Source organism: Bos indicus, chromosome 13 (assembly GCF_029378745.1).
Source record: "Bos indicus isolate NIAB-ARS_2022 breed Sahiwal x Tharparkar chromosome 13, NIAB-ARS_B.indTharparkar_mat_pri_1.0, whole genome shotgun sequence".
Taxonomy (NCBI): Eukaryota; Metazoa; Chordata; class Mammalia; order Artiodactyla; family Bovidae; genus Bos; species Bos indicus.
In genome coordinates, this window is record NC_091772.1 from 24,004,682 (window position 1) to 24,031,081 (window position 26,400).

General features: G+C 38.9%; 1 protein-coding gene and 1 long non-coding RNA gene across 12 annotated transcripts in view; one reads left to right on the forward strand and one right to left on the reverse strand.

The window, feature by feature from the left end:
- Positions 1 to 26,400, reverse strand: part of LOC139186456 (uncharacterized) — a 331,485-nt gene that overhangs the window by 80,771 nt on the left and 224,314 nt on the right. The gene's annotated exons all lie outside the window — the stretch shown is intronic.
- ARMC3 (armadillo repeat containing 3) overlaps positions 10,918 to 26,400 on the forward strand; it is a 92,224-nt gene continuing 76,741 nt past the window's right edge. For 2 of the 9 annotated variants that reach the window (XM_070800819.1, XM_070800820.1), the window contains exons 1-2: positions 11,061 to 11,253; positions 14,281 to 14,329. In XM_070800819.1, coding sequence (XP_070656920.1) covers positions 11,186 to 11,253; positions 14,281 to 14,329 — 117 coding nt within the window. In that variant the 5' untranslated portion in view covers positions 11,061 to 11,185. Of the gene's footprint in view, positions 11,028 to 11,056; positions 11,254 to 11,279; positions 11,781 to 13,011; positions 13,568 to 14,280; positions 14,330 to 15,663; positions 15,809 to 26,400 lie in introns of those variants that run through there. The other 7 variants (XM_070800823.1, XM_070800822.1, XM_019973035.2 and 4 more) reach the window with 7 other exon arrangements.

Genomic DNA, 26,400 nt, shown 5'->3' on the forward strand with positions numbered 1-26,400 from the left:
GTTTAAAAATAATTTATGTGTTATTATTAATTTGTTTGGCCTTACGCAGTCTTAATTGTGGCACTCAGGATCCTTAGTTACAGCACACAAACTTTTTAGTTGTGGTATGTGGGATCCAGTTACCCAACTAGGGATTAAACCTGGGTGCCCATGCATTGGGAGCATGGAATCTTAGCCACTGGGCCACCAGGGAAGTGCCAGTATATTGCTTTTAAAAATTGGCTTCTTTCATTTAGCTTCGTGCGTTTAAATTTCCTCCATGTCATTTCATGGTTTGATACCAGGGGATTGGGGGGAGGGATGAATAGGTGAAACACAAGGGAGTTTTAGGGTGGTGAAAACTATTCTTTATGATAGTCTTAATGTGGTGGATACATGTCATTATACATTTGTCAAAACTTAGAGAATGTACAACACAAGGAGTGAGCCCTAATGTAAATTAACTTTAGTTAATAATAATGTATTCATATTGACTCATCAGTTGTTAGATATGTACTACATTAAAGCAAAATATTAACAATAGGGGAAAGAGGGCTTTTATTTTCTAGTTCTACATGTAAGAAACTTGAGAGTTGCCACTCTGTACTAACAATAAGTAAAAACATGAACAGACTGAGGAAAAAAGAGTCAGCGATAGCTACACGCTGCTGCTGCTGCTGCTAAGTCGCTTCAGTCGTGTCCGACTCTGTGTGACCCCATAGACGCCAACCCACCAGGCTCCCCCGTCCCTGGGATTCTCCAGGCAAGAACATTGGAGTGGGTTGCCATTTCCTTCTCCAATGCATGAAAGTGGAAAGTAAAAGTGAAGTTGCTCAGTCGTGTCCAACTCTTAGTGACCCCATGGACTGCAGCCTACCAGGCTCCTCCATCCATGGGATTTTCCAGGCAAGAGTACTGGAGTGAGATGCCATTGCCTTCTCCAGGTAGCTACATAGTTACCGTTTATATTTAGCAAAAGGAGTGGAGATCTAGTTCTGTGAAGGCAGTTTTCAATGGCACCAGGAATTTGATCGCCAGATAAACATAGACAATGCCTAAAACCCACCCATTTCCATTACAACCCTCCTTAACTTCCAGCCTGAGGAGGAAGGAGAATAAGGAGAGAAAGATGGCGACCACATGTATAAGAAATGATGAAGTTCTACTTTCTCTGGTTCTTCCACCTACCTTTGGTCCACCTTAGCCTTTACTTCCTTATAAAACTCTAAAGGATTGACGTATCTAAGCAGAGTACATAGCTAAAGTCGTACTAGAATTTTTCTCTGTGCACATTCTTCCCTAGGTAAGCTTATCATTCTCGTGAATTCGGATACCTTCTATATACCAACAACTCCTATATCTATATATCCATGGCACAGATTTTTCCTCTGAGCTTCAGATACATAAATACAGCTTCATAGTAAACACCTCCAAATACATGGTTTATAGGTACCACAAATGCAGCAAGTCCAGTTGAGCCTGGGCTGTTTCCCTGACAAACCTATTCTCTTCCAGGGTTCTCTGACTCAGCGAATGGCACCTGGTTGCCCAAGTCTGACACCTAGGAGTCATCCATGACACCTCCCATGTCCATATTCCAACTTCCAGTCAATCACCAAATCCTCTGGATTGCAGCTCCTGAAAATCTTTAAGTCCATCCACTTCAGCTCAAGGTGAAGGGCACAGTCCTTCAGACTACCAAGTCTACGCAAGACGTCTGACACCAGCCAGAAGTTTGGGGGTTCTTAGAGCTACCCTCACTTCAGACATATATATATATATGTATATATATATATATGTTAGTCACTCAGTTGTGTCTGACTCTTTGCGAACACATGGACTGTAATCCGCCAGGCTTCTCTGTCCATGGAATTCTCCAGGCAAGAATACTGGAGTGGGTTGCCATTTCCTTCGCAGGGGATCTTTCCAACGAGGGATCAAACTCAGGTCTCCCGCATTGCGGGCAGATTCTTTACTATCTGAGCCACCAGGGAAGTCCTTCACTTCTAGCTGCCTACAAATACAGGGGTCCCCACAGATTCCTTCAGGTTTGATAAATTGGTAGAATGATTCAGCAGAACTCAAGGAAGTACTATACGCACAGTTACAATTATACAATTTTATTATAGCAAACAGCCAGCCAAAGTAAGAGGTGCATGTGGCAGAATCTGGGACTGAGAGGGCTCCAGATTCAAGCCTCCATGTCCATATTGGTGTCCAGAGATTTTACTGAGGCTTCAGTAAGCAGGCAGGTTGGTTGAGTTGTGGCCCACAGGGTTAAACTCAATCTGCAGCCCTCTCCCCTTCTTGGAGTATCACATGGCTCAAAGTCCCAACCCCCTGATTGGTTCCTCTGGGGTGGACAGTCCTCACTTCAAGACTTTTGATGTATTAAGAATCCCCACACTGAGTCATCTCTTAGCATAACCTATCAGAATGCCCACCATGAGTCATTTACTAGCACAAACTGTTAGATGTGGTTTGAGGGGACACACATTCCTATTACTTGGGACATTCCAAGGGTATAAAAGTTAGCTCCTAAGACCAGGGACAAAAGCCAGACTTGTCCCTTGTTGACTGGTTTGATCTCCCTGCTGTCCAAGGGACTCTCAAGAGTCTTCTCCAGCATCACAGTTCGAAAGCATGAATTCTTCAGTGCTCAGCTTTCTTTATGGTCCAACCCTCACATCCATAAATGACTATTGGAAATACCATAGCTTTGACTATACGAACTTTTGTCAGTAAAGTGATGTCTCTGTCTTTTAATATGCTGTCTAGGTTTGTCATAGCTTTTCTTCCAAGGAGCAAACATCTTTTAATTTCATGGCTGCAGTCATCATCTGCAGTGATTCTGGAGCCCAAGAAAATAAAATCTGTCACTGTTTCTAATTTTACCCTGTATATTTGCCATAAAGTGATGGGACCTGAAGCCCTAATCTTTGTTTTTTCAATGTTGAGTTTTAAGCCAACTTTTTCACTCTTCTCTTTCATCTTCAAGAGGCCCTTTAGTTCCTCTTCATTTTCTGCCATAAAGGTGATGTCATCTGCATATCTGAGGCTATTCATATTTCTCCTGGCAGTCTTGATTTCAGCTTGTGCTTCATCCAGTTTAGCGTTTCGCATGATGTACTCTGCATATGAGTTAAATAAGCAGGGTGACGATATACAGTCTTGACGTACTCCTTTCCCCATTTGGAACCAGTCTGTTGTTCCATGTCTAGTTGTAACTGTTGCTTCTTGACCTGCATACACGTTTCTCAGGTAAGGTAGTTGGGTATTCCCATCTCTTTAAGAATTTTTCACAGTTTGCTGTGATCCACATAGTCAAAGGCTTTAGTGTAGTCAATGAAGCAAAAATAGTTTCATCACTGCACTGCAGCTTAGATCTGGCAGTGCCAGATCTTAGTTCTGGTGCCCAGAACAAACAGGCTTCATTCTTTTTCTAACTATAAGAGATGAAAGGCCAAAAAAAAGCAAATTAGGGCTTAGGGAGATTTTAGTCTACAAATGCCATCAGCACACTTTATTTCATCTTCAGTTGCTAAAACTTGATGGTATAGCAAGGAAGATTTAATATGACCAGATATACTCCCAAACAATGACCAATATAGTACAGCTTGGTTAAACCAAAGATTACAATAATTTTGCCTTACCTCTTTCTGGTGATTTACAGTTTAAAGTGCTTCATATACCTTATCCTTGGATGTTAGTCATGGTGTAAAAAGAACATAAAAATTAATTCAGAATTTGAATGATAATTAGTAAAGAAAAAAGATTATTCAGCTTAATTCATTTAAGAATTAAGTTGGGCTAAATTCATTTTTCTAGCTCATTTTTCTAACCATTGATATGCTAATTTAGATTACTCTAGGAAGCCTATTGTGTGGCAATCCTTTGTTAATATAGCTCAAGATATTTTGTTAATTTGAAAGTTCAGAATTTCATACGATACTTTTTCCAGTGTTTTTTCTCCTATAAAACCAAACTTATTTTAGTGTGACATGAAAGGATTAAGATAAAGCAGATATAAAATTTTCTGATAGGAAGATATTTGCTATTTAAGCAGAATATTCTCCTAAATAGGGAGAAATTCAAGTCTGTTTTTGAGAATGTAGTGAAGGTTCTTTAAGTCTGATATTACATCAATTTACCTCTCAGTCATTTTCAGATGCAGAAAGTTATGTCCTCACTCCTTGCCTTCAAAATTTCTATATTTAAGCTTTTCACAAATTTATATTGACCAAACTAAGGAGGCTTAACTATAATGACGATATTTTTCTAAATCTTTTTTAAAAAATGGCTCCAGACACTTTATTTAGAAAAAATAACTAAGAAAGGATCTGGTTATAACAGATTAAGCTCACACCTAAGCCTTATTCTATGCCTCCCAAACCCTAGAAATAAGACAAGATAAATATAATAAACCAGTGAATTCATAACTACTGTAGAAGATAAGAGCACCAGTTGAGGAACAAAAACTATGAGATTCTTCTAAAGTACGGAAAGCAGACAGGTCCAAAATTGTAAAACCATAGCCAGAAATGAAAGAACTGCTATAAAGGACCATTTATGAACTGATAGAAGTATTCCAGTGTATCAGTTAGGGAAGCAGAGAAGCAGGACCAGTAGTGGAGATATCTATATCCCTATGTACAAAGAGATTTATTACAGGAAATTGGTTTATCCATTTGCCCAGTTGTGGGAGCTCATTTTGATCTCTGTGAAACTCTATGAAGCTATGGTCTCTATAAAGTTATTAGCTCTCCTGCCTTGGAGCCAGATCCATGCAGGTGGCTCAGCCCTTCAAATAAGGAAGGCCTCTCAAATTCAGGCCCAAGAACACTTCTTTGGTCAAGATCACAGTCACCAGCTGCCATTGGAAAAGCCTGAGCTAGATCTCCTTTTCTCACAGTAATCATGTATTGGTCATGTTGCTGTTTAGTTGCTCAGTTGTGTCTGACTCTTTGCAACCCCATGGATTGTAGCACACCAGGGCTCCCTGTCCTTCACCAACTCCTGGAGTTTGCCCAAGTTCATGTTCATTGCATCAATGATGCTGTCCAACCATTTCATCCTCTGAATGGATCCTCTGCCCTCTTTCCCTTCTGCCCTAAATCTTTCCTAGCATCAGGGACTTTTCCAATGAGTTGTCTGTTTGCATCAGGTGACCAAAGTACTGGAACATCAGCTTCAGCATCAGAACTTTCAGTGAAAACTCAGGGTTGATTTCTCTTAAGATTGACTGGTTTGATCTCCTTGCTGTTCAAGGGACTTTCAGGAGTCTTCTCCAGCACCACAGTTCAAAGGCATCAATTCTATGGTGTTCTGCCTTCTTTACCATCATGATCCAGCTAAAATCTCTGGCTACTTTCGTTAAGGAAGCCAAGGAAGGATCAGACCCAATAACCTGGTCTCAAAAGTACTAACTTTACAGCTGACCACAACAAGCCAAGAGGCAAGCTCAGAGAGCTTCTCCTACTAATGCACTGGTTTTCTTGGGGAGCCCCCAAACCACATTATATTCAACGTAGTTTATTCTGGCGAGCTTGATCTGGATTGTATTTTAGATAAACCCAGTTTATTCTCAGTTCAAGGGATCCTTCCTTAAACAGACACAATTGTTCAACTTCTTTTAAAATACAAGCTGAGTGCCAGAAGCCAACTAGGGGAAATGTCTTCTTGTCCAGCGGTTACTCTGACAGCAGTTCTTACTGTGTATATACAAGCACAGGTTACACATTCCATGTAGAGGGCTGACCAGTGGTGGAGGAACCGTTCTGGGGCATCCTTCACAGAATGAGATGATATCTCAATGGATAAGTTGTCTCAGACTTTCTTTAAGTGGGATGCATCCTATTTTTCCTCTTAAACCTCTAACCTCTAACAAATAGGCATAAGATATCTCCATAGTGCAAATTACAGAAACTTGAGTTCAGAGTCCAAGAATGTAAAAAATAGACTAAGAACTAAATGACTACTACATATGGAACCAGTCCACGAAGTTAAGCTGATTTTAAAGGCTTCAACTCAAGTACACAATGAGTGATGTTTACTTTGAAACTCTATCTTTTGAGCTTTTCAGTGATCTTTTTTATGGTGTGGCAGCCTTTCCCATGAGGGGATCTTATTTGTCGCAGTGGGTGCTTAGTAGCATTACCCTTCTGAATGGCCAACAGGGTTCCCCACTGTTTCAAAATTATTTGCAGAACAGTGTCAGTCTCTGGGGCCCTTCATGTTTTTCTCCTCTGGTACAACAAGACAAATGCACTGAAATTGTGCCAAGATTTCTCTTCAACCCTAGCATGAGATAAAGAGGATTTACAGGCAAAGAACTCCCTTGAACAGCAGCCAAAAAAGCAGATAACTTTTAAATAACACAATGTGGTAGAAGAAACTGCCTTGTGGCAGCCTACTGTGGAGAAAAATAGCAACTATTTACAGTACGTGTTGGCAAACCATCTATGTATAAGCCCTAGAAAAGGTGAAGGGTTACCATACTGTTTCTGGGTTTCCTTACACTGCTAACACTGAACTGAATATTACAAATAGAAGTCTAGACTTTTAGTGTTTATCTTTAACTACATTCAATTGATTTACAACAATCAACTATCTAATTCAATTTGAATGGAAGTGAATTCAAAGAATATATTAAAAGGAACATATTATGATAAATTACCTAATATGTTATAGATGTACTATACCTTTCACTTTAAGAGATAAATAATAGATAATTGCTTTCTTTTACTGAAGGTCTCTTTTCTTTTTCTATATAAAATGATTCATCCTCAGATTTCTCTAGATAGTAAATTCTCAATGTTCTCAAAGTATAATTAGATTTCAAAAATTCTTTTAAAAAACACGTTTTCTGAAACATTTCTATTGAGTCAAATGAAGTTTGTTATGCCAAGACTCTCAAGTCATTAACATGGGAGATTCAATGGTGTTATGAGGTTTAATTAATTTCCAAAACCACAGTACTTATGGATGAAGCATGACAATCACAATACTTAAAGACACAGATTTTTATTTTATTTTTTTGTTTGTTTTGCCACGTGGCTTGTGGGATCTTAGTTCCTCAACCAGGGATCAAACCTGGGACTGTGGCAGGGAAAGCCCAAGTTCTAACCACTGGACCTCCAGGGAATTCCCAAGACACTGATTTTTAAACATACATAATATTAAGAGACAAAATGTATAGTAGCTATGGAAATAACTATGTCAGCCGTAATAGAGACCAGGGGAGAAAAATGCTTCAGTCTGAGGATCAGTAATAATCCAGATGCAAAAGAACTGTTGACTCTGATAGGGTAGGAAAAATCTATCAAGATCTCTCATCTTCCCTAGTCCTCATTTTTATTCACCTACAATGTTCCGATAGTTAATTTGTTGCTCAAGTACCTTAATAACAGGAAAGAAAGTTCACTGATTTAGGGGAGGTGGGACTAGCTCTTATTATATTAATAAACTGCTTAACAAACTTATTTGATGAGTTCTCCACATATGGATAATGTCAAGTTACTGGACCCAGACTGTTGGGGACAAAGTCCTGTAAGTCCAACATGGGGCTGGTCAGAAGACCTTAGATCAGTGGTTCTCAAACCTTTCTACAACATAGCAGATTCGGAAAATGATAATACATGTAAGCCACATTGACGTGAACTGGAAGGGACTCTGAAGAGTCAATATGAGGCTTGGTGAAGAAAAATTATCAAATTATGTTTATTTTGCATATTTACAATACGAAAAAATTAGTAGAAATATTAGTATAACTTTTAAATGAAAAGTTGCATTTGTTTCTGTAAATATTTCACACACACAGACACACACACACTTCTGATTTGCAGCTGGAAACTGCTATATGTAATTTCTGATCTAAACCTTTCATATTCTTTATACCTTGGTCAGCAACTATGATTACATAAGAAAAGTCAGCAAATAATTGATGATACTTTTTCTTTAATGAATAAAAACTGCTTTTTTGCTCTTTATCAAATAATCTGACCTTTAATATTGCAAAATTTTACTTCATAGGTTTATAATTTTTAAGCATTAAAACTCTTAACTTTCTTTGACAAGTGTAACATTGAAATAATTTGCAATAATGAATAGATATTTAATCCTTTAAAATGTTTTCATATTATTTCAAAATTTTAATGAAGTTTTTCTTCTAGAATAAAGATACTGCTCTACTCATCTCACTAATATTTTAGGATTTCAATTCTAACACTTGCTAAAGACAGTGAGTGATCATTTTTTCCTTTGAATTCATGAATGTTGGCAGTGTACATTATAATATTTCTTGTGGTCCTTCCAATCTTGGACAAGGCTCATTGAGATGCTCAAAATTTGGTTAATATATTTTTTAAACTAACAAACCAACCTTCAAATTTGCAAAGAAAGAATTATTTTATACCCACACTTACACCCAAAATTTCAATTCTTCTTTTAGCTCAGAAACTCTTGGTGAGAATATTAAAGCTTTACTCTTCCAGCAACTTTCAAGGATACAATACAGTGTAGATAACTATAATCATCATACTGTAGATCACATCTCAAGAACTTACTGATAACTGAAAATTTATACCTTTTAACCAATAGCTTCCCATTTTCCAGGGTCCTTCAGTCCCTGGAAATCATCATTCTACTCTGTTTCTATGAGTTCTAATGCTTACAGGTTGCACTTATAAGTGAGATCATATCTTATTTGTCTTTCTCTGTCTGACATTTCACTTAACATAATGCCCTCAACATCCATCCATTTTGGCATAAGTGGCAGGAGTCCTTTCTTTTTTATGGCTGAATAATCTTCCATTGTACACAGATACACATTTTCCTTATCTGTTCGTCTCTTCAGTTGTTTTCATGTCATAGTTACTGTGAATTATGCTCCGCAGTATTGCTTTGAAAGTCATCTCTGAATGTTAAGCCTAGAAACTGTCCAGTCTTAGCACCAATTCTCTAAATCTCTAATTCCCTGCTAACTAGAATAGAATGTGTTGTCTGCAATGGAACTTCAAATGACACAGTAATTGAAACCAGAAGTGACTATTGATCTTAGAAGCTCAAAGATATAAATCTTGGACTAGTTGGTTGACTTGACTGAATTTGAAAATGGTAGATTTGCTTACGTTGAGAGGATGTCTTATTGAGTCACTTGTGGTCTCCTAGAAAAAAGTACCTATTGGAGACAGTTTTGACAGACCAAGGGGCTACTTCTATAGCACAGTGTGGTGGACAAAAGGGCTGCAAGGGATGTGGAGTAGTTGAAATACTTCTAAATATATTTAGTGATTCTGAGACAGAAAATGACCATTTTAAGATCCCAGTAGAAGCCATGGCTAGAAAACCAAAGAGTGCTTACAGACAAACAATGATATTTTCTCTTACAACCATTGTCTGGATTCCAGTTTATGAATGTACTGAATTCAGAGCCTCACCAGGCTTCTGAGAAGGCCTAGAAGGAATGACCAACTCAGTAGCAGTGAGCAACCCTGATGTTTAGATTATGGTCTCTAAATTTCATTTTCGTGGTTCATTATTTAATGAACCAGGGCAGACAATATTTCCAAACTACACATATGATAAATAACTTGTATCTAGAATATATGGGCTTCCCAGGTTTAATCTCTGGGTCAGGAAGATCCCCTGCAAAAGGATATGGCAACCCACCCTAGTGTTCTTGCCTGGGAAATCCCATGGACAGAGGAGCCTGCCGAGCTACAGCCCATGGGGTTGCAAAAGAGTCAGATATGACTTAACAACAGCAACATCCAGAATATACAGTTAATTCTTACCACTCAATAATAAGACAAACAGCCCAGTTAAAAGTAGAAAAATATTTGAACAGATACTTCACAAAAGAAGATACTGAAATGGTTAACAAGTGTGGAGAATCAGCTTATCATGATTAGTCATAAAGGAAATGCAAATTAAAACCAGAAGGAGATAACACTACATAACCAAAGGGATGACTAAAACTAAAAGGCTTGACAATACCAAGTGTTTGGGGGCATAAAGCAAATGGATCTCTGACTCATTGCTGATGGCAATACAAATATAGTATAGTTCCTTTAGAAAACAGTTTGGCAAGTTTTGGTAACATCAAACATACACATGGCATAAGACCCAGAAATTATACTCTTGGGTATTTTCCCAAGGAAGGAGAAACATATGTTCACACAGGAACCTGTGTATAACTGTTTAGAGCATATTTATTTATAATAGTCCAAAACTGGAAAGAACCCAAATGTCCATCAACCAGCAAATGGATGTGGTCCTGTACCAGCAAATGGATGTGGTCCATCCAGGCAGTGCAATGCTACTCAGCAAGAGAAACAAACTGCGGATACATGCAACACCATGGACAAATCTCAAAAGCATTTGCTAAATTAAAGAAGCCAGACCGAAATGGTAGTGCTTTGTGTGGTTCCATATATAAGATGTTCATAAAAATGCAAATTAAAGGAAGATAAAACAGATCAGTTGTTCCCAGGGAAGTGGGATGGAGAAAGAGATTTGACTTTCAAGGAGCATGAAGGAAATTTGCGATGATGATGGGAGAGATTTTTTTGCTGCGGTCAATCAAAGGGCATTTTATGAAGATGGCATTTGGAAGTCGCCTCGCAGAGACTCTGGCCGAGGCGCTTCACTGGGAGAATGCGCCTGCACCTCAGAGTGTGTGAATCCATAGCCAGTTCTCTGGTCAGAAGCGGAGGTGGCCCTGCTTCCTGATTTCATTGTCACTAGGGCTGGCTCTCAACAACTAGAAGGGGAGGATGCCCAGTGCCTATCCTGCCCCCAAAGTCTGGGAGTCAGTCACCAAGGATGCACATGGCTTCTCAGGTACCTCCCTCTAACCGCTGTTGGGATATGGGGCAGCCAGGCTGGCGTTTCCACTGCCCAGGCGCACGCGGGCGCTGACTGCGCAGGCGCGGCTCCCTGTCGCCTAGCAACCAGTCACAACAGCGGACTTGCCAGAAGCGCGCTGGCGGCGGTTGGTGCTGTTCGCCAGATCAGAGGAGCCGTTGACCGGCTGGATCTCCCTGCAGGTAAAGGCGATTGGGCGGCTGCACCGCTATCCTGGGAGTTTGGAGAGGCCCAGGGCAGAGGCCCCAGCACGACTTGAGGAAAGAGAAAGTGCCCCGCGTGTAGGAGCATCCGGAGCAACTGAAGGAAGACCTTGGGAGGACCTCTGGGTCCCTGCTTTATGCCCGAAGTATTAGACTGGGGTCCCAGTGCATTTCATAAGCGTGCCAACAGCTTCCTATTCAACAGGTGACAAAACTGAGGTCCAGAGCGGGTATCTGAGGGTCTAGATTCCGTTACTTGACTGAGCAACTCAAAAAGTGGGTCCTCAGTTATGCTACACCTTCTCAAATCTCGTTAGAAAACGTTTAAGATCGCATAAGGCTGAAAGTTCACGAAGAAGATCAGTAAATTCGTGAAAAAATGAGTCCAATAACCAAAACTATGAACATTCAAAACAGATTTGTTTTCATGCCCAGTGCCGTGAAGTTCATACCTTTTAGCCCTGTTATTTTATGCTAGGGATTTAAACTAAAGAAACAATTGTGAGGATGAAAATTTTACCTCTAAGAATGTTCATTTGCAGTCTGCACATAATTTCAAAAAGTTGAAAACAAATGGTCAACAATAAGGGACTGGCTGGATGATGGGCTTTAAAATTTTGTTTTAAATGGCATGCTGATCCAGTGATGATGACTGAAGCAATAAATGGAGACTGAGATTTCAAGAACTTGTCTGTTAGTTTGAGAATTTAGTAAGAAAATGCCCCCAGGAAGGTAAGTTGAGAATTGCAGATAGAAATCCAAGTAGGAAGGTAAGATCACTATAGAAAACACACACCAAAATGAGCTATGTCAAAAGAGTGCTCATCTTCCTGAGCTTATTTATGAGTGATTTTTTTAAAAATTCCATTTGCCCTTCCTTTTTTTCCCAAATTCTCTGTATTGAAATGTGATACCTGTATAAGTAAACGGTAGACACGGAATTATGAGCTTAAAAGGAATTAAAAGGATAAGTTTTATGTGTTTTGGCACAATAAAAATCAATGGGGAAGTGGTAAAATAGGAAAAACAGGTTTAGGTTGCTTCAAAAATCAAAGGGATTTATTTTCTTAATTTGACATCTCAGTAGCTTTAAAGAATAAAACAAGGTCATTTATGTTGATTTTAAGTGAAATGTTTAATTTACAAAAAAAAAAAAAACAACCGAGAGTCATCTCTTGGATTCACTGTCCTGGACTCTGTCAGCTGTGTATTTTCTCCCCTATTAACTATTATACCCAAAACGGTTAAAAAAGAAAAAAAGAAGAAAATGCTTCCTACTTAACCATGCTGCTGAGGACAAGTTCTATCTCTGTAATCCTGTATGTTTAAGCTATTACAGCCTCTGTATTTTTCAGTATGCAGTTACTCAAATTCACTCTCTTGAGATGGGAAAAATAAGTTCCCAAGTGAAAAATCAGATGACATCAAGTAACTTTATACAGGTGTAATTTAATTGCTTCTTGAATGTTATTCATAAGGAATTCTTTTGTAAAGCAAAGACTGCTATATGTTGGAATTGGTTATAAAGAGGTATGGAAACTCTTTTTCCTAAAGAAATCATAGGAAAGATTTTCATCTATTCAGAATAGTCTGCGTGTCTGCCTGAAACATTATAAGCGCAAGTCTAGGATCTGTGTGGTTTTCAAGTATCTGAGAAAGATGTCAGAGATCTGGAAAAAACTATTGGTCCTAAGATATGAAAAGAAAATTCAAAAATTAATATTGTATTTTATTAATTAGATTTGAAAATAAAATAATTTTCTCATTTTGCAATAATTTCCAGGTATACAAACAGATGAGTCATTTCATATGCAAATTTTCAAAACTTTTAATGATGAAAATTATAGTCAGTGGGGGATATGATTTGTATTTTAATGTTTTAACATATTAGATATAGTGTGAGGTAGTGCATCCCAGCATAGGCTTCCCCAGGGCCTCAAAGATCTTGAAATTTTTGTGACTGGAAGTTAGGGACCTGGAATAGATGTCTTTCAGAAGTAACTATGAATTTCTATGAACATTTGACTTTTAAACATATGTGATCAATTATGTTCAGTGTCTTTACTATTTGGAGTTGCTTTTGTCCCTTGATGAGCCATCTGAACTAACCCTGACGTTGACATTCTCTCCAAAGGTATCCTACTTCCCAGAATTTCTCGAGACTATAGTAATTTCCTTGAGACTAGATTACAGTGGTCCCCAACCTTTTTGGCACCAGGAAAGGGTTTTATGGAAGCCAGGACAGGATAGGGCGAACAGTTTTGGGATGATTCAAGTGTGTTAACATGTATTGTGTACTTTATTTCTTTTATTTTTATATCAGCTCCATCTCAGATCATCAGGCATTAGATTCTAGAGGTTGGAGACACCTGGACTAGAATATATTGTCTGAAATTGCCCTAATATCAAACATAACCCCACAAACTCTCATTGGAGAAATGGGTTATTTTAACAATCACCACCAGCATCTTGGAAAGTTTTCTGTACCCAGATGGAGTTACTCCTCTGTGGTATATCAAGTATGTATACTGTTCCATTAATTTTTTCCTTCACAAGACTGGACATAAAAGGGCAGGTGGGAAAGGGTCTTTGCAAGGAGTAACCCCAATTTCCCTAGAATTCATCTTTTCAGGTTCTCAATTACTTTTTTAAATTGAGATATAGAATATATTAGAGAAAACATTTTGTTATCTAGGAAAATGACACAGATGTTCACTTGGACTTAGTAGATCTCAGATACCGTTCAGAAATAATTAGTTACAAACAACAGAGTTAAGGATTTTTATGTCAGTTGGTCAGTATGTACCAGGCATTGTTCTAGGTGCTTGGGATAGATCAGTGCAAGAAAGAAGACAAAAATCCCTTCCTTTGTGACAGAACATCCTTGCAGATCTCAAAATTAATTTGCATTTAATCTCCCACCCTACACAAGTGAGCTATAAGTGTGGTAAATCATTACCTGTTATGTAAGTAAAATTTAAGTCATTAATGTATTCTTTCTAAACCGGAAGCCAGGACTAATGCCCAACAATCTTATCAATAAGTTCCTTTAAAACTGTGAAACTTGGGATGTAGAAACATATTTGTATATGTGCAGTTGTGTATTGCATAGTCTCTTTTTAGGTAAAATTTAGAAGAAAAAGTACATTTCCTCCTAGGTATGTGGGTAACAGAGATTTGTGCATATACAACGTACAGATGACATTTTAACTATTTGTGGCATTTTTTCCAGAATGGGTAAAAAGGTAAAGAAGGAAGCAGAGCCCCCTCCCAAGGATGTGGTAAGTTTCTGATTTGAATACTAGCAGCATGTTAACCAGTTTTAAAAATAAGTTGTTGAAACAGTTTGGCATGTACCAGTATATACATGAGTGCACAGTGGCAGAAGTCCAAAGTCTGACTAATGATAAGATTAGTCAGAGAAATCTAACATTATGTAAACAAACATTTACAACATTGTCATTACATGATTAGCACAATTAGAGAGTAATTATTAGCTTTTCCAGTATGTGGATGGCATGTTTATAAGCCTAGTTAATGAACAAATAGTTTTGGTTTGTTTTTTCAAATACTTTAAATTTACATTTGCCAGTCTCTCATTGATGTTAATTATCTAAGTGGATTTAAAAAAAATGAATGAAGGTAATGCTATAGCTACTAGGTATGTATGTAAGGTTGTCTTTAGATGAGCATTTGGATATCAGAAGTCCTGTGTTTTCCAGTCCTACGGAGAGAAAAGTCTGTGTTCATCACCACCTTTTTCTCTTTCAAGTGCTTAAATAATGCATTCCTCAAAACACAAACCTTTGTCTCTCCCTTTTATTTATTTATTTATTTTATTTTTATTTTTTAAAATATTCTCCCAAAGTCTTTATTGAATTTGTTACTATATTGCTTCTATTTTATGTTTTGGTTTTTTGGCCACAAGGCATGTGGGATCTTGGCTCCCTGATGAGGGATCAAACCCGAAACCCCCGCTTTGGGAGGTGAAGTGTTAACCACTGGACCACCAGGGGAGTCCCTATCTCTCCCTTTTAAAAGCAAGGTTCAATAAACTTAATGTCCAATAGGTTGGCAATTGGGATGAGGTGATCTTAGAAGACGTAAGATGGTTTAAAGTGGTCATGGTAAATAAGCATGTATTACACAAAAAGTTATTTCCATAGCAGTAGTGATCACAGAAGTAAACAATTAGAAGTGACTAAATTGTTTTAAAATAAAAACTTAGTTAAATAAATTATTCCATTTTGATAAAATGATGTCACTTAATGTTTGATAGCATGGGAATGTGATCACAATATTTAAATTAAAACGTTATAATAGGGACTTCCCTTGGTTCAGTGGCTAAGACTTCATGCTCCCAATGCACAGGACCCTGGGTTTCATGCCTGGTTAGGTAACTAGATCCCACATGCTGCAACTGAGAGTCGCATGCTGCATCTAACCACATACCGCAATTAAGACCAGGCACAGTCCAAAAAAAAAAGGGAAAAAGGCTATAATAAAATAATTAAAGCAGAGTTCTATCATTTCTCTTTAAAGTTTATGAACTGCCAAAAGATTGTGTTTAAAATGTCCTAGGACAATTTTCAATTTAAAATCTTATTTGGAACAGACATTTGGTGTGGTTTTCTTCAAATAAAATATGAATGGGGAGAAAAGTATGTATAGTCAACAGACTCACAAGATCTACAGCCTGAAGGAACCTGATGTTAATGCAGGAGTCTTCCCGACAACACCGGAACATTGCAGTTACAAATGTGAGCTCTGTCCCAGGTCTGCCTCTCATAAACTGTTATTTTGGTAAAGTTGCTAAATCTGGCCAAGTTATTTCAGTCTTTTTTTTTTCAATCTCTTAAATGAGATTTGTCATGTCCAAATCATTTTGGTAAATGATTACAATGAAATAGAACACATGAAATTCACAGTGCCTGGCACATAGTAAACACTCAGTAAATAAGATCTGTTATCCCGAGAATCCTTTAGATTCTCTCTCTCTCCCCCTCTCCTTCTCCCTCTCTCTCCCTCTCCCTCCCTCTCTCTCTCTCTCTCTCTCTCACACACACACACACACACTCCTATGTAACTTTTTATGTGTGATACCTCAATGTAGCTGGCAACAAAGGGTACAGATAACATATCAGCACAGGTCTAGAAAAGTTTTGCAGAGATGGTCAGTGTGGTCTCCTGATGAAGTTCATCGGTCTGCCTGCTCTCCTTTGGACATAATGCTCAAATGTTCTAAATTCTCTTGTTTTAATCATTGCATCTAGTTTGCATTACCCTTATTTTTACTGCAAAATAGCATTATTGACATCCTGTTACCAGAAAGTGGAGTCATGAACACAGTACTTGAGGACAAACACTTTCTCATTAAAATGAGAATTAAGGGGCTATTAAACAAATAGACATGTTTGTCTAATACACCTTTCATAATTTTATGTCTTGCTGGTATTGTCCTCTCTACTCCAATCTTTGAGGAGCACAGTCAAGGACTGAGAAACAATTCCCATCTTCAAGTTAACAAAAATCTAGTTCTTGTTTCCTTGGGTCACCACAGCCTTGAGGACTGCTGAAGGCATGTGGTCCTTGACTATCCTGAGGGTCCTTCCATCCTTCCCCTACTCTGACTTTATGTTAATAAAGCTGATAGAGCAGTATCACATACCTAATTGCTTTTCTATATTATAAATTCTAATGCTTCAAAACACTATCAGTTCAGTTCAGTCGCTCAGTTGTGTCCGACTCTTTGCAATACCATGGACTGCAGCACGCCAGGCCTCCCTGTCCATCACCAACTCCTGGAGCTCACTCAAACTCATGTCCATTGAGTCGGTGGTGCCATCCAACCATGTCATCCTCTGTTGTCCCCTTCTCCTCCTGCCTTCAATCTTTCCCAGCATCAGGGGCTTTTCAAATGAGGCAGTTCTTCACATCAGGTAGCCAAAGTATTGGAGTTTCAGCTTCAGCATCAGTCCTTCCAATGAATATTCAGGGCTGATTTCCTTTAGGATGGACTGGTTGGATCTCCTTGCAGTCCAAGGGACTCTCAAGAGTCTTCTCCAACACCACAATTCAAAAGCATAAATTCTTCAGCACTCAGCTTTCTTTATAGTCCAACTCTCACATCCATACATGACTACTGGAAAAACCATAGCTTTGACTAGATGGACCTTTGTTGGCAAAGTGATGTCTCTGTTTTTTAATAAGCTGTCTAGATTGGTCATAACTTTTCTTCCAAGGAGCATGCGTCTTTTAATTTCACGGCTATTTTAAAACACTATAGCACAGTTTAAACTATCTGAACTTGGAATTTGTTCCAAGATATACCTCTTCAAAGTCTGTGAAGGGTTTGTTGTATAAATTATAGATGAAAAATCAGATTTAAAAGGGGGGTATATAACTGCTTGAGAAAATAAACTTTTTCCTGTCAAGCCATGGCAGTTTGCTTCTTTTATATCTCCTAAAACACTGTTTCCAAAGATTTTTATTTTTATTCATCTTTCATCTACTGGTTAATGTGGGTAATGGGGATGGAAAAAAAGGATGTTTGGTGATAAGGTTAAAACAAAAATCCCTTTGTTTTTGTTAGTAGTTTCATTGTCAAAGCATATACTGATATGTGCATTTATGGTTTATTGCTTCCATTTCTTCTCCTAAAGGAGAATACTAGCTGAGAAGATGCCTTGATGTGGGGAAAATATGGCTTGAATAACAAATACAACTATATTCTGCTTTCACAAATCATTTCCAAGTCTGGCTGAAAGGTTGTTTGTGATGCTTTAATAAAAAGCAGACTTTCTGTGGATTGAGTGCATGAAAGAATTATTAGCAGAAATGACCATAGTAGGCAATATTTGGTAGGGCATCAGTAATCATGAATGGATGTGAGAGTTGGACCATAAAGAAGGCTGAGCACTGAAGAACTGATGCTTTCAAATTGTGGCTCTGGAGAAGACTCTTGAGAGTCCCTTGGACAGCAGAGAAATCAAACGAATCAATCCTAAAGGAAATTAACCCTGAATATTCATTGGAAGGACTCATGCTGAAGCTGAAGCTCCAATACTTTGGCCACCTGATGAGAAGAGTCAGCTCATTGGAAAAGATACTGATGCTGGGAAAGATTGAGCGCAAGAGGAGAAGGGGGTGACAGAAGATGAGATAGTTGGATGGCATCACCAACTCAATGGACATGAATAAACTCCAGGAGATAGTGAAAGACAAGGAATCCTGGCGTGCTGCAGTCCATGGGGTCACAAAGAATCAGATACAACTTAGTGACTGAACAATAACAACAGTGATATTCTGTGACTAAGTTATACTGTCAGAGTCTAATCCTTGCTTCATTACCCACCAACTCTGATCTAAGGCAAATCTCCTGACCTCTGTATTCCCCAGTGAGGATGTGATGATGTCCACTTCATGGGATACCCACTTCATAACCACTTACAGCAGTGGGGCAAGGTTAGATAAATAAAAGATGCTTAGAACAGTGCCAGGCATTAGATAAGAACTTGGTACATGTAATTATTCATGATGCGGCTGAGGGTGCTGTCCATCACCCTACAAAACTGTTGAGGTTTGCTTGAACCTGTCTGAAGAGGCAGGGATGTCAGTTTTGAAAGACCAGCCAGCTGCTAAAGTTCCCAGATGCCCAGAACATGGCCATTATGATTTATGGTCAGGTCTCTTTGAGCTTAAGAGCATGGAAATTTTATTCTCTTACATTTCAGAGACAACTGAATCCACAGAATCTAAACTCACAGACTGTGATCTGGCTCTAGAATATTAGTGGTTAAGTATCAAGTTAAGTAGACATTTATGTTAATGGGTCAGTGCCTGCTCTTCTTGTTAAGTGCATGTGGGAACCAAGTATGGTGGCTGTTGAATCAGAGCCACTGGCAATAGCAGAACCTGCTCTCCTACCTGGGCAACCAAATCCAGTTCTGTGGAAGAAGGGATGTCTCCTGCGGCTTGTTTTTCTGGACCCTTTCCACCAGCCTGAGAATGACTCAGGTTGTAAAGCAAATGAGAGGTTATTTTAGCGGTTTTCATTTTAACCTTTACCCTTTTGCAGATTTTAACTGATGTTTAAAGAGTCTGTATGAAAAGCTTGTGCCAGGGTGGTGCAGTCGGCTTCCTTCTGTTTATCTGTCTCCCTTTTCCTGGGCAGTTGGCTCCTCATGATTGGAGACCACTGACTCCGTAAACACATTCCAAAAGAAATCAAAAAGGCCTTTTATTTGCATTTGCTGGCGCCATAAAAATCACTAAACTGTCATGATTTATCTCTTTTCACTGAGTCCAGCTTTATAATTGTATGTTCTTTTAGACATGTGCTGTCTAATCATGGAAGCTAGTGGTCACATATGGTTATTTACATTTAAATAACTGAAATTGTATTAATGAAAATCAACAATATAAAATGAAAAACTCAGTACCTCAGTCGCACTAGTTCAAGTGCTCAAGAGCCACATAGACAATACAGGATCGGGATCCTTCCATCACTGCTCTTCTGTTGGGCAGTCTTATCCTAAATGGTCTTGTTTCCTTAACAGAGAGAGAAAAGCATCTCTACCAGTCCATGGCTTCTCTAATTGACTGGACTTAAAATTCAAAGCTTAGCCAAAACGGTTCCCCTTTCTCTCATCCTCTGTGTAAATAATTTGGGTTCATCATTTATTCCGTACAGAGCGCGAAATTATGATTTCACAACCAGCTTGTTGGTGACTCGCTATGAGTTCCTCACAGGAAAGCAGATGGAATCTGTAATTACAGCACAGGATTATTTATTTAGTCATGTGGCATTCTGTTACAGCTATCATCTTATTCTCGGCGCCTTTTCTAATAAAAGATTACTATAGCGCTGCAGGCTCTGTAGGAGAAATGCATGTCATGCCAAGTTTCTCTGCTCTCTGCCAAACATTGATATTTCTTTGTTGACAGCTCTTATGATGGTAATTCTCACAGTCTCAAACTTCCTTTTAAGCTTCTTGTACCCCCATCACCTTTTTCTTAAGGATAACCAGAAGATATGATGAAATACTAAAGTGTTATCTGAACCACAGAAGGAGAATTAAAAGATGTTTAAAGGTATTTCCACATACCCTACTCCTTTGAGAACTGTAGTCATTCCGTGGATCATGACAAATCCATACTTCAGCATAGTCCGTTCATTCATATGCTTGCAAAATTAAATTTAAAAATATTGAAATATCAGAAGTCTCTGAAGTGGAAGTTCGAAAATGTAAGGAAAGGTAACCATTCAGGATGCCAGGGGCACTGTCTTAGGTGAAAGTTGATCTGTGGTTGTGATTCTCAAGGGTTCAGTGCAGGGTCAGGGGGCCTCATGAGGATAGAATGGTGACTATGGACTCTCTCCCTGCAGAAAGCACACCAAAAGTCCTGCCCACAATTTCAGAGAGACAAGCTGTCCCTAGAGCCCACTGATGGCTCATGAACCTTAGATCTGAAATCTTCTTTTCTGGCCTCAATAGACAGTGCAACACTCAAGGAAGGCACTGCAAGGCCACAAGCATAAAAAAGAAGTTTCCAGAGGCTCTTTAATACATTCCTTTATAGGGATTTACAGAGTATTTCTATATCCAGAGTACTGTTCTAGGTAATAGGGATAGAGAAATAATATAACCCTTTGCCTGAAGAAAGTCATTCATTTATCAGACAAATATTGAATACATATCATACACAAGTCAAGTATTCCTCTACATCCTGGGCATATAGATCAGGCCTCAAGGCAACTTATTAATACACTCAAATGGGAAAACAGTCAATTAACAAAAAAATGTGAAAATTCCAGGATAAAATCAATGAAATTTTACCTAAGTTTTGTTGGGAAAAAAATCTAGAATTTTAATTTCAAGCATTGTTAACTTTTTCAGTTCTTATCATGTCATCATTACTTTAGAAATCCTTTCTTCAGAGTTCAGACCACCGTTATAATTCAGTTTATTGATTTTATCAATTTACTGATATGCCACTATTGTGTTTCTATTTTGTCCTCCCCAACCTTGGCTGGAATATTTGCTGAGTAATTTGTTAGAAATTACGGTTGATACACTTGAGTTTGAAAATGCCTGAACCTATCTTTTTCACATCTAAATGAAAAATTAGCTAAGTTTAAATTTCTTGAATCCATCAACAGAAAATCAGATTAAAGATTTACTGATCCTGGCCCCACCCATCAGAATAAGACCCAATTTCCCCCTCAGTCAGTCTCTCCCATCAGGAAGCTTGCATAAGCCTCTTATCCTTCTCCATCACAGGGCAGACAGACTGAAAACCACAATCACAGAAAACAAACCAATCTGATCATGTGGACCACAGCCTTGTCTAACTCAATGAAACTATGAACCATGTCATGTAGGGCCACCCAGGATGGACAGGTCATGGTGGAGAGTTCTGACAAAACCTGGTCCACTGGAGAAGGGAATGGCAAACCACTTCAGTATTCTTGCCTTGAGAACCCCATGAACAGTATGAAAAGGCAAAAAGATAGGATACTGAAAGATGAACTCCCCAGGTTGGTAGGTGCCCAATATGCTACTGGAGATCAATGGAGAAATAACCCCAGAAAGAAAGAAGAGACAGAGACAAAACAAAAACAACACCCAGTTGTGGATGTGACTGGTGATGGAAGTAAAGTCAGATGCTGTAAGAGCAATATTGCATAGGAACCTGGAATGTTAGGTGCATGAATCAAGGCAAATTGGAGGTGGTCAAACAGGAGATGGCAAGAGTGAAAACTGACATTTTAGGAATCAGCAAACTAAAATGGACTGGAATGGGTGAATTTAACTCAGATGACCATTATATCTACTACTGTGGGCAACAATCCCTTAGAAGAAATGGAGTAGCCATCGTAGTCAACAAGAGAGTCTGAAATGCAGTACTTAGATGCAATCTCAAAAATGACAGAATGATCTCTGTTCATTTCCAAGGCAAACCATTCAGTATCACAGTAATCCAAGTCTGTGCCCCAACCCATAATGCTGAAGAAGCTGAACGGTTCTAGGAAGACCTACAAGACCTTCTAGAACTAACACCCAAAAAAGATGTCCTTTCATTATATGGGACTGGAATGCAAACATAGGGAGTCAAGAAATACCTGGAGTAACAAGAAATTTGGCCTTGGAGTACAGAATGAAGCAGGGCAAAGGATAATAGACTTTTGCCAAAAGAATGCACTGGTCATAGCAAACACCCTTTACCAACAACACAAGAGAAGACTCTACACAGGGACATCACCAGATGGTCAATACCATAATCAAACTGATTATATTCTGTGCAGCCAAAGATGGAGAAGCTCTATACAGTCAGCAAAAACAAGAACGGGAGCTGACTGTAGCACAGACCATGAACTCCTTATTGCCAAATTCAGACTTAAATTGAAGAAAGTAGGGAAAACCACTAGACCAATCAGGTATGACTTGAATCAAATCCCTTACAATTATACAGTGGAAGTGATAAATAGATTTAAAGGATTAGATCTGATAGACAGAGTGCCTGAAGAACTATGGACAGAGGTTCCTGACATGTACAGGAGGCAGGGATCAAGACTAACCCCAAGGAAAAGAAATGCAAAAAGGCAAAATGGTTGTCTCAGGAGGTCTTACAAATAGCTGTGAATAGAAGAGAAGCTAAAGGCAATGGAGAAAAGGAAAGATAAACCCATTTGAATGCAGATTTCCAAAGAATAACAAGGAGAGATAAGAACACCTTCCTCAGCAGTCAATGCAAAGAAATAGAGGAAAATAATAGAATGGGAAAGACCACAGATCTCTTCAATAAAATTAGAGATACCAAGGGAACATTTCTTGCAAAGATGGGCAGAAAAAAGGACAGAAATGGTATGGACCTAACAGAGGCAGAAGATATTAAGAAGAGGTGGCAAGAATACACAGAAGGACTATACAAAAAAGATCTTCATGACTGAGATAATCATGATGGTGTGATCACCAACCTAGAGCCAGCCATCCTGGAATGCAAAATCAAGTGGGTCTTAGGAAGCATCACTATGAACAAAGCTAGTGGAGGTGATGGAATTTCAGTTGAGCTATTTCAAATCCTAAAAGATGATGCTGTGAAAGTGCTGCACTCAATATGCCAGCAAATTTGGAAAACTCACCAGTGGCCACAGGACTGGAAAAGATCAGTTTTCATTCCAATCCCAAAGAAAGGTAATGCCAAAGAATGCTCAAACTACCACACAATTGCACTCATCTCATACGCTAGTAAAGTAATGCTCAAAATTCTCCCAGACAGACTTCAGCAATATGAACCATGAACTTCCATATGTTCAAGCTGGATTTAGAAAAGGCAGAGGAACCAAAGATCAAATTGCCAACATCTGCTGGATCATCGAAAAAGCAAGAGAGTTCCAGAAAAATATCTACTTCTGCTTTATTAACTATGCCAAAGCCTTTGATTGTGTGGACCACAACAAACTGTGGAAAATTCTGAAAGAGATGGGAACACCAGACAACCTAACCTGTCTCCTGAGAAATCTGTATGCAGGTGAGGAAGAAACAGTTAGAACTAGATATGGAAAAACAGACTGGTTCCAAATAGGGAAAGGAGTACGTCAAGGTTGTATGTTGTCACCCAGTTTATTTAACTTATATGCAGAGGACATCATGAGAAACGCCTGGCTGGATGAAGCACATGTTAGAATCAAGATTGCCGGGAGAAATATCAATAACCTCAGATATGCAGATAACACCACCCTTAAGGCAGAAAGTGAAGAGGAACTAAAGAGCCTCTTGATGAAAGTGAAAGAGGAGAGTGAAAAAGTTGGCTTAAAACTCAACATTCAGAAAACTAGATCATGACATCCGGTCCCATCACTTCATGGGAAATAGATGGGGAAACAATGGAAACAGTGAGAGACTTTATTTTCTTGGGTTCCAAAATCACTGCAGATGGTGACTGCAGCCATGAAATTAAAAGACGCTTGCTCCTTGGAAGAAAAGTTATGACCAACCTAGACAGCATATTTAAAAGCAGAGACATTAGTTTACCAACAAAGGTCCGTCTACTCAAAGCTATGGTTTTTCCAGTATTTATGTATGGATGTGAGAGTTGGACTATAAGGAAAGCTGAGCGCTGAAGAATTGATGCTTTTGAACTGTGGTGTTGGAGAAGACTCTTGAGAGTCCCTTGGACTGCAAGGCGATTCAACCAGTCCATCTTAAAGGAAATCAACCCTGAATATTCATTGGAAGGACTGATGCTGAAGCTGCAACTCCAATACTTTGGCCACCTGATGTGAAGAACCGACTCATTTGAAAAGACCCTGATGCTGGGAAAAATTGAAGGCAGGAGGAGAAGGGGATGACAGAGGACAGATGGTTGGATGGTATTACTGACTCAATGGACATGAGTTTGAGTAAACTCTGGGAGTTGGCGATGGACAAGGAGGCCTGGCATGCCTGCAGTCCATGGGGTCTCCAAGGATCAGACTTTGACTGAGTGACTGAACTGAACTGAACTGAAATTTCTTGAGTCACAAGCCTTTCCTCTGAACTGTGCTGATCATTCCCATTAGAGTGTTGGGGGTTGGGGGGTGGGGAGGAAGATCTAGGTCATTTGCTGAGGCCTTATATGTCCTTATTTTTCAATAATATTTCTGCTTCCTATTACATATTTTCCTCTTAGTCAAGCTCCTATTTTATCTACCATAAATGCAACATTCATTTCCATTTTAAACCTTCCTGGTGTTGTTTCCCCCAACAGAATGTCCTTTCTCCTTATCTCAGCCTACCCTGTTGTATCCATTCTTCAAATCACACGTAAAATTCCACCACCTCTATAGACCTTTCTCCATCTACCCCAGTTCAAATGAATTCTCCCTTCCCCAAAGCAACATTTATTGTCTTTCCATGTTTTTGTACTTCATATAATCCTAGAATTATATATTTGGAAGAGCTCTGAGAGATATAATCCAACTTTCAAATTTTCAGATTAAAAAAGATATTGTTAGGGATTTCCTTGGTGGTCTAGTGGCTAGGAGTTCATGCTCCAAATTCAAGGAGCCCAAGTTTGATCCCACATGCCACAACCAAAATATCCCTCATGCCCCAACTAAGATCTGGTGCAGCCATATTAATATGAAAAAAAATGTTAGTGAGCAAGTGATGACCCCAAGTGCTCTGAAATTCTGGGGTTACCTTTAATACCTAACTAAGATAATTCTTACAAAGAAGGCAATGGCACCCCACTCCAGTACTCTTGCCTGGAAAATCCCATGGACGGAGGAGCCTGGTAGGCTGCAGTCCGTGGGGTTGGGAAGAATTGGACATGACTGAGCGACTTCACTTTCACTTTTCACTTTCATGCATTGGAGAAGGAAATGGCAACCCACTCCAGTGTTCTTGCCTGGAGAATCACAGGGACGGGGGAGCCTGGTGGGTTGGCGTCTATGGGTTGCACAGAGTCGTACACGACTGAAGCGACTTAGCAGCAACAGCAGCAAAATAATTCTCAAGCCTCAATCTCCAGGCACTTTTAGAAGTTCTTCCTTAAAATTTCTGTGAATTTCCAGGCCCTTATATTCCTGGTCAGTGCTGCAGACAGCATACTAGCCATGCCTCTAGGCTCTCCTAGAGGCCATTTTTTCTCAATGGTTCATGTCACTGGAATCCATAAGGACCTATAAGCCTGGTGCACATAGCAGATATTTACTGACGATCTGTCTTCCAGAAAGAGTCTAAGAGGCTTGAGACTTTGAACACTCTTTCAGCTCTAGTACAGAGTTAGACATGTGCAAGTAACAGCTCCAGCTTCAATTTGTCTTATTATTTAGAAGATTTAATAATTTTTTATTAGGGATAATTAGTTTTTTAAATAGAAGCTAGAAGTATCTTTGTTATTTTAAGTGAGCATTGAGTAATATATAATTGTTTTGCAAAGACTATATGACCTTTACAGTGTTATACTGTCATCTCACTTGATAGAAGACCCTAATTAAAATAAACCAAAACAGTAATGCATTTTCTATTTGGCTTTCCTAATTGGTGTTTGATTTCTGCATTTTAACTTAAATTTCACATTTAAGTTAAATGTGTAACAGCTTCAATTCGTATGTTAGATAATGTTGCCCTAAAATCCAACAGCTATTTTCCCTCCAAGAGGTATTTTTATCCTAGCCACGTCCTTTCAGGTCATTGCTTACTGCCATCTTCTCTGTCTTCTCTACTCTTCTAACCTCACACAATTATGTCTCCTTATTCAGAGTAATCTCTCTCTCCATCCTCTACTCAAAAACGAACGTCAATTTTGTTACATCCCAAAACACATTAATGCTCAAAATTCTCCAAGCCAGGCTTCAACAACA